Below are 13,399 nucleotides of genomic sequence, written 5' to 3'. Positions count from 1 at the left end.
TCAAATTGTTCATATGCTGCTTGTTCCACACAATTTCTGATAATAAAAGTATTTGAAAATAGTAAAATGTTCTTCCTTCAATTTATATCTTTGTAACGAGTGTCTGAACTATATTTAAGCCATCAAAAGCAGGTATTTCGGGGGGTTTTAAACTGAAAAACGTAAAAACTTAATCGGCCGATATATCGGTTATCAGATTTTTTTTATTCCATAATATCGGAATCGGCATCAGCCCCAAAAAATCCATATCGGTCGGGCCCTACATTGTAGTTTTGAGAAGAACTGACCTGCAGAGCTGGAGAGCCACAGTTTTAGACGTGCGCATGCCTGAGTACTGGACTCACAGTCTTATGTTATACGGACAGAGATTGCTAAATATATTTGTAAAATTGCTGATTGGAAGGTCCAGAGGAACGAAGCTTATTCTTTATATTGGTAGTTTTATCAAACAAACAGGAAGAAATAGCACATTTGTTGGGGACTATTTACAACAGTGGATTAATCTACATTTTGAATGGTGAATATTTCAGGCAGCAGAACAGTGTTTGCAAGAACTGTGTTTGTCCATGGTAATAAAGGAACATGTCTCTAATGGGGATCTGTGGCTATTTCAGGCTCCTACACAGGCAATACACATCCCTAGCTGGGCTACTCAAAGGTTTCTTCTTGGCCGGATGTGGCCTACAGGCCGCCAATTGGACAGGTCTGCCTAGGCCTATGACATCACTGGTTTGAGACTTTGTTCTCTGGTTTCTGGCTTTGAGAGAGAGTAGCTCATGTTCACACGCTCATGTTTCCTCGGCCATGGAAATAACATATTGGAATTCTTAATTTAGGTGCTGCTCACCTCTAAATTTAAGTGGTGTTCCTTCAACAGCCACATTAAGACAATTACAAAGTCAGCCTGCTGTCATCTTTAGAACATATCAAGGATAAAAGGACTGATGTCTCAGCACGATCTGGAAAAACTTGTCCATGCATTTATCTTCAGTAGACTTGACTGCTGTAACAGTGTCTTCACAGCTGCTGCTCGAGTCCTCGCTAAGACCAAGAATGTTCTGAGGTCTTTACACTGACTTCCTGTCTGTCAGAGAATCAGCTTCAAGCTACCGCTGTTGGTTAACAAAGCACTGAATGGTTTAGGGCCAAAATACATTCCTGACCTTCTGCTACAGTATGAACCATCCACACCTCTCTGGTCTTCAGGGACAAGTCTGCTTTGTGTCCTCAAAGTCAAGACTAAACATGGAGACGCAGCGTTTAGTTTTTATGCTCCACATATCTGAAACAAACTCCCAGAAAACTGCACCAGCTCTCACTTCTTTTTGCTGCTGCCTTTTATTAAATCAAATATTTATTCATTTTTCACACTGCACTGTAACTTTATTATCATATTTTATGCCTGTCTTAGTATATTTTAACTTTTTATTTATCTAGTTCTTTGATTAATTGTTTTTAAATGTGTTTCTTTCTTTATTTTTTTTATTTTTTTGCAGCTTGTCTTGAATTGCATCGTGTCTGAAATGTTCTATAATAAATAAACCTGCCTTGCCTTTAACGATAACATCCAGCCATAGTGACCAGATGGACGAGATTTACGAACAGATACTATGCAAATACTGCGTCTGACATGAACTCATGAGTCACACAGAGTCACTTGGGTTGCTCCACTGACACAGCCTGAACAGATCTCGCTGGGCAGTGGGGTGGAGCTCATTCTTCACCGCTGAGCCAGCCACACCTGGAGACTCATGACAGTGTGTGAACTGACACACACCGAGAAACAAGCTGGACCAGAAATGTACATCAGTCAGATGCTGCTGGTACATTCTTCTGTCTGTGGCTGTGCTAACTCTGGAGGTGAAATAAGTACAGAGTAAAAGCAAAAGTACCACACTGTGACAATCCTCCACCACAGGTTAAAGTCCCTACAGAACCTGTACGAGCCTCCACAGATAAGACATGTCTTCCTAGTGACTGTAACACTTTGGAAAATCCACAATTAATCACAGTTGTCATGACGTTGAAGAAACGTTAGCCAGCTAATGAAGTTTGGACTCTCAAAGCTAACAATGCTAACCCTGTGATTAGCCGGGGTGCAGTTAGCTGGCTAACTGTATCACACAGTCGCTGTCTGTCACCAGTTCATGTATGAAGTCGGAGTTTAAATAAAAGTTAGAGGCTAAGCTAACACACCCTCAGCTGTCGGCTCAGGTAAACAAAGCTGGGATGCTAACGGTAGCTACAGCTAACATTAGCCATCACACACAACACTTACAGTAGTAAGCGACGACCGGGTCCCGGTTCTCATGTTCCTGTGCGGTCCGCAGGTGGTGCTGGATGGCTTTGAGCTGAGGCGGTAGAGCCATGTCTCAGTAAAATCCTCCCAGGAGGCAAAAACACATCAGTGACAGTGAAGAACAGGCTCCCTGTTTGTTGTTAGCAAGTGTGTCTCACACTTCCGCGTCTATGTCCAATAGGAGCGGCCGCCTACCCGGGACAGATGACGTCATCGGCTGTTCAGGTGGGGCACCTTTTATCCAGGAAAAGACGAGTTGGAGAGTTTTTTGTTAAAACGTTTTCACACATGAAATAATTCTACTTCAGTCAATATCTTTTCCCCACGTGTTTTAATTACTCTTTAGACAGGAAAAAAATGAATGTTCATTTTTTATCATGTATTTCTCAAGGAGTCTTTCCACATGTTCACTCGGTTGTGTTGTACGGAAGCATATTGCATTCACTTGACAAATAAAAAAAAAATCTGTTTTATTGAGTCATTTTTTCTGTTTTTTTCTGAGTTAGGAGAGCAATAGAACAACAGACACTTTCATTCCTTTCTTGAGAGCTCGATATAATGGAAGCAAACATGACCTTGTTTAGGTCATGTTTGCTTGTTTAGTTTAATCCAGTTTTACTTTGTTTTGTAAGGTGGCTGCGTAAAGTCGACAAACTAATGATAACACCATCTATATGACTTAAAGACAAGAGTATCTCCCAGTGTCTCAAACCCAAAACAAAGTAAAACTGGATTAAACTAAACAAGCGGGTCATGTTTCCTTCCATTATATTGAGCTCTCAAGAAAGGAATGAAAGCGTCTGTTGTTCTATTGCTCTCTTAACTCAGAAAAAAATACTCAGAAAAAAAGAAAGAATTACTCAATAAAACAGATTTTTTTTTTTTTTTTTGTCAAGTGAATGTAATACGCTCCCGTAGTGTTGAAATGTTCAACTGAAGCAATATAAACCAGTGACAAACAAAATGATATCTTAGGGACTGTTTTTTTATTTATCAGAAAAGAGGTAGCTGGTTTGTGACTTCCTTTTAATTTCATTTCATTTTATTTTATTTATTTATTTATTTTTGACCCTCCCCAAAGCTACAAACTCAGCTAGCCCCTAGGCTCATTGTCACAATGTAAAATGCCATAGGCTTGTGCTAATAACATCAGCATGTTGTATTCCTGTGAATTGTGCAAGTTACGGTAAAGTTATAAATATTTTTTTTTTTGAGCCTCCCTGACTGACTGGGGGAAAATGCATGACCCTCACTCCGCCATCAATTAGTCATTAGATTTTTAAAACTCACTGGTTGATGTTTGAAAGTTAAAAGTTGAAGATGAAACCCTGAAGTAAAAAAAAAAAACCTTAATTTTTCACTCAGTTCATGCAGACACTTTATTTTTGACCAAATTTTAAATGAGACTTAGAATAAAATGATTTTGATGAAAGCCCAGATTTGATTATTTTTTCTGATGGAAGCATGTCTAGCACATGATGTGTCCAAGGACTGTCAGATATCCTGTAATTAATCTCATAATTGTGCTCATGTGCCGACCGTGCATGCAGCCTGTTGAAGTTGTTATTTTGCAATAAGTTTTAAGTGCATACACTGTAGATTCTAACATATTATATTCTCAATAGTAAAATTACATAGGCTATACATTTCTCTGTCATCGTTACTTAATACCTATGTCCTCTTGTTGTTGGTTTTATTTATGATTATTATATTCAATTAAACACTTAATATTCCTGTTATTACTAATCGACTGGTCATCAGTCACCTGAATGTGTTGTCATCGATCAGTGCAACTTCTGACAGTTGATGTGATGTATCGTCCGCTGTGCAGTGGATTGTGGGTCAGAATGGCCAGAAAAGCATGCTGACTTACAAACATAGTAATTTTTTTCTGGCGTAGCCTACTATATAGTATGGTAGTATGGGTATTGGAATGCACAGTTGGATTATAAAAGCTGGACAGTCAGAGGACGTTTATTTTGAAAATCCCCGGTGTTAATCAGGTCCTCTCATCTAGACTTCCCACTTCCTGTGTAGTCCTTGAGCATCAGGGGCCGTCCAAATTCACAATTTGACAGGAGGTCTCAAGCAGACTTCTAATGCTGGTAGAGATTTCTTGAAATATTCTTTGGATACATTTGTACTTTCAAACAAACTAATAATGACATAAAAGAGAGTGACTGCTTTAAGGAGGAAAAATCATTGTAGTGCCAGACCTGACAAACAAACAGCAATTTAATTTATGAACAGGTTAAAAAATAAACTGGAGTCAGACAGAAGTGGACTCACTCAGGATTAGACCCGTTCAAAAGTTCCACTCAGGATATTCAGCTCTGGGGTCAAGTTAAAACCACGAGCCCTCCAGTTGACTTTGCAGTCGGGCATACACGCCAAAACATATTCAATAAACAAAAGGAAGACAAACTGTACATGGCAGATCACAACGAACACTACAAACTGAGCAAAATCACATTTCCCAGAGAGTGGGTGGGCTTGGAGCAGAGAGTTCATCTGAGACAGTTAGGAGAGTTTATGGCCTGTGGTGAAACTGAGAGCTTGGATCAGTTGGGTTTAGTTTGTGGCTGCGTGAACCTGCGACCTGAGAGGCACAACAAAGAAAAGAGCGTATGACAGCTCTCTGGGTCTTTAATACAGCCTGTCAGATTTGGACTGTAGTTGGGCCTGTCTGCTGGGCGCCAGTGTTTTCTTTGGTCCAAACCAGGGTGGAAAAACTGTTGTATGTTTGTATGTGGTTCGTTTGGGTTCACACTGCCCAGTTTCTCGTGAACCCAGGCTTGGAAACACACGTTGTGTTTGGGTCTGAAGTTTGGGAGACTCCATTAGCTGATGGATGGATGAATACTCTGCTCCAAGCCCACCCACCTCATTGGTGATTCATTTTTGCACTTTCTGGCTCCCACCACACAGTGTTTGCCCCGTCCTTCACTGATGGTATCAACGGAGCTGAGCTGATGTCGGCCTCGCCCCACCAGAACTTCTATACGCCTGTTTTTCTTTTTTTGTTGTTATTGTTGTTTTTTTACTCCTCTGTGCTGCCGATAGCCGTGATCGGAGGCATAATGTTTCTGAGTTGTCCATCTGTCCATCCCATTCTTGTATCTCAAGAACATGTTGATGTTTTTTTTATTTCAAATTTGGCATAAATATTCACCTGGACTGAAGGATGAACCAATTAGATTTTGGTGCGCAAAGGTCAAAGTCACTGTGACTTTGGATTCAAATTTGGCACAAACATCCACTTACAGTGTGTTCACACCGGGCGCGAGGCGAATTTTTCGCACGATAAGATTACATACAAAGTCAATGTAAAGACGCGAATAGACGCGAATTTGTGCCAGCGGCGTGAATGACGCGAATGGTGCAACGCAAATGACGCGAATGGCGCAACCCAAATGGAGCAAACACGCGAAATTCGCGTCATTCGCCTCTTCGCGCAATTTCAAAATAGTGAACTCGAGTGAAATATTCGCTTGATGCTGTGTCGGGGCAGCCTATCAGCGTTGAGATTTTCCTGTCGTCACCGACATCACTGATGTGCTGCTGCCATTGTAGTAAACAACATTCATTCAGGCGACATGTGACTTGCCGGATATAGTGAATATTTATTGATTTTCACACGCAAAAAACTCATCGGAGACAGATGGATATTTATTTTGGTGCTAATATTCAATGCAGGCTCCACTTCACCGACGGCGACTGGGATGCTCGCCCTCACTGCAGGTGTCTGGGTTATGGAGAACGCAGGTAGCCTTCACACACTTCTCTGCCACATCTGGATGGACCTCAATGGTCAACAACTGCCCCGCGTTGTTCCGAAAATGGAGGACAAGCTAATAATAGCTGTTTGTGGCCACCCTGAGCTTTATGACGTTACGTCCCCAAATTATAAGCTTCGGACCAAGAAAGACCTGGCGTGGAGGAAAGTCAGTGAGGAGGTTGGTCTGCCTGGTAAGTTTTGAAAATGGATTCCAACTAAGAATGTACGTTTCTATCAACAAAGTTAGCACTAGCATTAGCCCCAGTTAGCACAACCGATGTAGCTTGCTTTCCGGCCGGCATACTTGTCTGATTTACTAGCGGTGTGAACACACTGTTACTCGCGCGAATGACTCGCGTGAATGTCGCGAGTAAAAACAAATATTCCAGCGGTCAAATTCGCGCAAGTAGAGCGAGGCGAATATTTTACTTGCGCCCGGTGTGAACACACTGTTAGACTCAACAATGAACTATTTAGAATTTAGTAGTCGACGGTCAAAGGCCAAGGTCACTGTGACCTTGCCTGTCACATTCTCGTACATGCGATATCTCACGTACCCCTTAAAGGAATTCACTAAAATTTGGCACAAACGTCCACTTGGACTCAACAATAAATGTTCACCTGGACTCAACAATGAACTGATTGCATTTCCATGGTCAAAGGTCAAGGTCACTGTGACCTTGCATTTGTCTCATTCTTGTGAACATGATATCTCAACAACACCTTCAGGGACTTTCTTTAAATTTGAGACGAACATCCACTTGGACTCCATAATAAACTGTTTAGAATTTGGTGGTTGAAGGTCAAAGGTGAAGGTCACTGTGACCTCACAAATTATGTTTTTGGCCAAACCGCAAGAATTCTTATGCTAATTATAACAAAACTAGACACAAATGTCTAACAGGATAAAATAATGACGGTCAAAAGGTCAAAGGTCAGCTTGACTGTGACATCATCATGTTTTAACGTCATATCTCAGGAACAGAAGGGGAGACATTTGGTCAGATACTGAATTGGTGATTGAAACTGTGCTGATTGTATAGATCTTCTGTGTGTGAAGCATCCATGTTTTCACTGATAGATCTTCTGTGTGTGAAGCATCCATGTTTTCACTGACATGGATGGAAACTGTCAGAGACACTGGGCTGGTGGGCGGAGTCATACAACCACAGGGTGTTTGATTCTAGTTTTAATCCAAAAAGTAGGCAGAGAAGCTACAACTAGTTTTCTCGGTTATGAATAGTAGCAACCATGTTGTCATCTATTGGGTTGTGGACTGTTGTTTTGAAGCCTTAATTTCGACATTTTGTCTGTTGCCAGCTTGGTTTTTTGGAGCCAGAAGTGACCATATTTGGGCAAGAGGGTGGAGCTGCGGAGGACTGAGGGGTGGCTCTGACTGAGAAGCCAAAGACACTGCTGGCAGACAGCCTGTCACTGAAAGCTGCCCGTTCTTAATTATGTGTAACTTTAAGCCTTCAGGTGAGTTATGTAAGAATTCAGCCCTGTACAGTTGTCATGCATGTTTAAATTAGCTACAGAGATCAAACAGTTTTTTGTACCAGGCTGTAAACATGTTTATTTCTGCTGTAAAGTTGGACATTTTAACATGGGGGTCTGTGGGGATTGGCTCGGTCTTAGAGCCAGCCCCAAGTGGACATTAGAGGAACTGCAGTTTTGGTATTATCTTTCGGCCTGGAGGTTGCTGCTTGATATATCCCTAACAGCCTGTATGTTTTAACATCTTTCTCTCATCTGGATTATGACAGTTGCACAGTCAGAGGACATTTATTTTAAAAACCAATGTGGTAATTAAGTCTTCTTGTATCCAGACGTCCTACTCATGAAGACTTCCTGTGGAGTGCTTTAGCGTTAAGGGCTGTCCAAATTCACAATTTCACTGAATAGATTTTCACTTACAAGGGACTTGCTTCTTGGTGCATACATTAAACATACAAAAAACATTAAGAGGAATAAAAATGAGGCAAAGCACTGCATCACTCAGTAACATAAATATAGAATAGAAAATTTAAAATAAACATATGACTAAGATATTTTTAAAAAGTACTATAACATAACAAATGTGCACACCAGAGGCCTCAAGCGGACTTTCTGTGGACTTCCTTAAGATTTGATTTAGGTGCAGACTTAAAATAAGAAAATGACGGTGTCACAAAAATGTCATCATTTCATTATAATAATTAGTCATAATTATATTTCATAGTAATGTATAATAATAAAGTATGTATATTATGCACAATGCACATGCTACAGTCAAAAGTACATATAATAATTTGTAATTGTTTGTTATAATTTAAGTCTTAGAGAGGTAAAAGTTGGTTTCCATCCAGCTAAGAAAAGTAAAAAAGATTTTAAAAGAACATTTGCAATTTTATTATGAATGACAAAGTGTCCTGTGCATATGAACCATCCCTCTGTGTTGTGTTCGTCAGCAGACCCTGAACATGCAGAAACTGCCGATGCCAAGAAGCATTCAGAAATGTACTGTGAGATGAGTTACAGGGACAAGAACATGATGGGCCCATTCATATCCATGGAGACAAATGAGGTCTGAAGTCCCATCTTGTCGCTTATTTGTTCCCCTCTTGTTGCAGCGTCCTCACAGTTTTAACATCATGAAGGCGGACATGCTGTGGTACATATGACGAGCTCAGTCCACGTGTCCAGAGACAGACCATGTTGCATGTGTCTGGAAGTCTCCTTCCTTTCACCTACTCTGTCCTTTCTGCTGTCTATCAGACTTGTTTTATTTAAAGCTCCATATGAATTAATGTAATCTGATTTATGAGAGCTGTCAGTTAAAATGGGGCTGTGCTGTGTTTACTGCTGGCGAGCAGTGGACGTGTACCTAATGACTTTCTCCTGTTTTCCCAAAGATTCAGTCTCTCTCCATCCATTTATCTCATCTTCTACAGCATCAGCGGGGGACCATTTACACCACTTAATAATTAGTTTATTCACCCAAAACTCAAGCTTACTGCTAATGCATGCTAATAATAGCATTCAGCTCAGGTGACGTGGTAATGCTTAAAAAAATCAAGGAATCTTTAACATCACCAGGAATCATCCTCTGGGGATCAGTAACCTTTGTATCAAATTTCAGTTCATCCAAGAGACCATTTGGACTTTGTTACTGGGCTGACAGTTCCACCATAGAAATATGTTGCTAGAGAAAGACAAACTTAAAAAAATGAATATATAAAAAAACCAAGTAATTGGTCAAATTATTTTATGTAATGTTTTAACAAGGTAATCACTGCTTTTTGTAAATTCCTTCTGAAACCCTTTTATAGTAGATACTTCCAACTCAAGTCAATGACTCAAAAATGAAACAAAGACAATTGTAGGACATTTTTAATCAATCATCTCAAGACAAAACAAATAGGAGAATAACTGGTCACCTGAACAGAAGCACTTAGACAAACAGAGAGACAGTTTCCTTTCAATATGTATGAGTTGGTCATAAAGTGTGCCTCTGTTTCTTTGACATAGCTGCATGTGGTGAGGGACAAAATGAGTTCAATACAGAGACAGACAACAGTTGATGAAAAAGGAAATGAGTCCATTTTCACAGCTAACCTGTAACAACATGAGTAAAAATCAAAGATATAAAAATTCATGTTGAATTTTCAGTGTAGTGTTCTGTACCATGCATAATAGTTGACATATTCAAGATACACCCTGATTTTAGAAATGCTACCCCAAATAACTCAGAACACCCAATGAAATGTTGATATTTTTCAACTCAGTAAAGTTCATAAAATAATACTTTGGGATTTGGTGACACTATTTAAAAAATCAAGGGGTGTGTCAAGTTCAGTTTAAGACAAAAAAAAAGAAAAGAAAAATCCAATTTTATTAACGAGTCAAATTTGTCAGAATACATCATTTGCTTTCCAAGTTACTAACTATAAGTCAGTCATTCTAAGACAGGTAACCACAGCTCCATGTACAAAGTTCTTTACCAAGACTAGCCCGCAGGTTTAAGGCTGTCTATAACTTTTATTATAAAACAAAAAATAAAACCTGAACCCTGGCCAAATGAGCCGAATGTTACCTTATGAGGGTTTAAGCATGTATTTCTATTGTAAATGGTTAGCTCCTGGCCCACTTAGTCAAGATTACAGTTGCTAATAGCATTAGCATAATGGCCTGGTCACACCAGAAAGGGGCACAGCTAGTTCATCCATTGCACGCTAGCTGTTTATTCTGCTAGCCTGCTGCAAACAGGCCAGCAACAGTTAAGCTCTGCATGCTAGTTGGCTTCCTAACTGTAAGCTAGTGAGCTAGCAAGCTTGGCGGCTAACCGTGACTTACTTTATTCAAGAGATAGGGCTTGTTTGTTTTTTTGATTAGGATACCAGTACCATTACCCCTAAAAAATACTGATACCAATAGAGTACTTAATTTGATACCTTTCTTTTTTGGCAGATGCTATTAGCACTGTACAAATAGTTTTTCTATATCTGTGTACAAAGAGGATAGAATGCACGGGTAGTTTGACTGGAGGGTTATTTTGGTCGATACCTCATTGAGTACTGATACCTAGTCCTATCAAGAGACTTATTTGTGCCTTCAAAGGCAGTGTAACAGATTTGTACAAAACACTGTGGTGAACAGATTGAGATGACTTGATTTTCTTTGAACTGTTTTAAATACTGGTGTGACCAGGCGGTAACCCCTAGAGATAAACTCAGAGATGTGGTTGAGTTTTCTCTTGCTCAGATGCTAAGATGACCTAACATCAAGTGAGTTTGTATTTTTAACATTTTTCCCGTAATGAATCGAGTGACGTTACTGGAGATAGATATCCAGGACTGATCCAGAGTACGACAATTTTGTATCAGCGCTACATTTCCACCAAATGGCTCCAGATCATATCAATCTCATTAACATGCCACATTGTTCTATCTGACCCGAACAGTACAGATGTGCGATTCTATGGGCTATATTACAATAATATAAACAAGGCCTTAGTCTTGGTGAAGGAACTTTCAGAGGCAAAATTTAAAACCATCCTCCACAAACAAATACCAGAACGCAGACGAACCCAAACCACAGGAGTCACATACCTGTTTCAAATCCTCTTAAAGCCTATTAGTCCAACTGGGCCTTTGGTACTGTTGGTTGGGATCAACTGGAGTGGTCCCTCAGTATCAGAAAAGCTTATTTAAGGGTTTAAAAAGGATTTGAAATGAGGGTTTGATCCACTTTTGTCTGGTAATGCAATTTTGTACCTGAGATGATAAACAGATTGCTGAAAACTTCATAACAAAAGTTGGATGGATGTCTGATTAAAAAAAACATTACAAAACATGAGAGGTAATCTTTTTCAAAATACATTGACAGTGACGCCGAAGGCACAGTTACATAAAGTATTATGTGTAATACTATAAGCTAGGAAACGGTAATGTAAAGAGAGTGGGGGGGTAGAGGACACCCTTGATGAGGAGAGATGGTTGGGAATCAGACATGGTCAAAAGATCAACCATCGTTTCAAATATATCTGGACTGAATGAGCACTTAGCTTCGCATTTCAGCCATAAAAATAAAAGTTATTATATTGTAAATGAGACCAATAGGGCCTTGAAACTCTAAAAACTTCAAATTTTTATGCAGATTTTTTTCAAGTCTGTTAAGAACTACTGCTATTTGAGAACTCCTCAGTCTCACCTTGGATGTTGGGACATCCGTTAAGCACAAAAATTGTGCAGTATTTCTTCTTAGTAGCAGTTGATACATTTTTCAGACATTTAAAAACATTGCATTTTTTTTCAGTTGTTAAATATTTTATATGTTTTCATTCCAACACATTTGTATAACCAAATTTCAATAATATTTTTGTGTAAGTCGCTGATTCTTCAGACTATAAATTTCTTTAAAGTTTCAAAATAAAAGCTGGAAAGTGTTTAATTATTATCTTTAGACTATTACATCAACCCATTAAATGCTTTTTATCTATGGGGAGAGCTTTACCCTCAAAGAGCGATACCATTTTTAGTGATGGCATCATAATTTTAGCCTTTCTGGTGCATGAGTTGGGGGGCCTGTTTTAAGAAATAAGTCAAGCTGAAGGTTGTTTAAGACCCGCCAAGCTGAAACACATATCTGAAAAGGCAGACAACCTCCATCAAAAAGTCAACAACAAAGTTGTGGCGCTCATGTTGATGGAAGTAAAGGTTAGAACCAGCTGGAAGCAATAACAGACACATATTGGAAGCGATAACTGTCACACATGGAAGTGTCAGGAGCACTGGCACCTGCAGTTCACTGGCCCATGGGTAAGGTTACTGGATCACAGTGTCTTAAGAATGACATGAGTGATAATACATTGCCAGCTCTATATTCTGCTTGTCATGTTTGATCAGCACCAGGAAGACAAGCGAGACTATAGTGTTTATCTGCACTTTTGTATAGAATTATGTGTGTAGCTAAAACATTTGCATTGTTGGCTGTTAGTATGTTACATTAAAACTTTGTACCTTTTCATAAAAGCTTTCTGAAATCTCCTGAAAAAGAGCTTTTTAGGTTCATTGTTGGCACACCATAAGGGAACATAGAACAACAAAGGTGCATCAAGTTTGGTCGATGAACCTTGATGTGTTTAGTGCACTCCAGGCCCTTAAGCATTTGGCAAAAATGTGTGCAGCTAATGCTTCCAGAGTGTTTCTTTGTAAGAGTATCTGATCTGAGGTACAACTTGGTACAACAACAAGAACAGGGTCGAGGGACCCTAAAACTGTTATGGGCCACCAAGTTCATGACAAACTACGCCTTCCTTGTGCTCTAATTCAACCATAGTCACAGGTATTAGTAGCACCCTGAAGTTGATGCCTGTCCTTCAGTCATCTTGTGGAAAAAATAAAAACAGAAATCTTTCTTTCCCATCCTCCAACGGTTCAGAGTCAGAGGTGCATATTCTCTGGCCATCACGTCCATGCAAGACCCCTGGACACAGCCAGTACATACCCACTGATATCTGAAATACGACTAGGGATGATCACTCTATAGTTAAGGGCAAAAAACACCTAGAGAATATTTCAGACTAGCCAGCTGTGACATTGTCGCACATTCTCAGATTTCTTGGTGCAACTCACTCACGGTGGACCACAGGTGAGGTTATGCTCTTACGCCAGCTTCCTGCTTCATAAAAGTCCAGCAGTAGCTAACCAAGAGCCCGATAAAAACTGGCAGAATAAGTGTCATATATTTTCACCCTTAGTCATTTTATGTATGCATGTGTGTATGTGTCATTGGTTGTTGAGATAGCCAAGCCGTCGGCAGAGTATCTCAAATATCTCAGC

At 39.8% G+C, this 13,399-nt stretch overlaps 2 protein-coding genes across 4 annotated transcripts in view; both read right to left on the bottom strand.

The window, feature by feature from the left end:
- vta1 (vesicle (multivesicular body) trafficking 1) overlaps positions 1 to 2,469 on the bottom strand; it is a 94,064-nt gene extending 91,595 nt beyond the window's left edge. For both annotated transcript variants that reach the window (XM_050057956.1, XM_050057957.1), the window contains exon 1: positions 2,279 to 2,469. In XM_050057956.1, coding sequence (XP_049913913.1) covers positions 2,279 to 2,369 — 91 coding nt within the window. In that variant the 5' untranslated portion in view covers positions 2,370 to 2,469. The remainder of the gene's footprint in view (positions 1 to 2,278) is intronic.
- Positions 2,470 to 10,511: 8,042 nt separating this feature from the next.
- gje1a (gap junction protein epsilon 1a) overlaps positions 10,512 to 13,399 on the bottom strand; it is a 7,740-nt gene continuing 4,852 nt past the window's right edge. For both annotated transcript variants that reach the window (XM_050057959.1, XM_050057958.1), the window contains exon 4: positions 10,512 to 13,399. This exon is cut by the window's right edge and continues 144 nt beyond it. In XM_050057959.1, coding sequence (XP_049913916.1) covers positions 13,346 to 13,399 — 54 coding nt within the window. In that variant the 3' untranslated portion in view covers positions 10,512 to 13,345.

The sequence above is a fragment of the Epinephelus moara genome, chromosome 12 (assembly GCF_006386435.1).
Source record: "Epinephelus moara isolate mb chromosome 12, YSFRI_EMoa_1.0, whole genome shotgun sequence".
In the NCBI taxonomy this organism is placed as follows: Eukaryota; Metazoa; Chordata; class Actinopteri; order Perciformes; family Serranidae; genus Epinephelus; species Epinephelus moara.
This window is presented reverse-complemented; position numbering and strand designations above follow the sequence as displayed.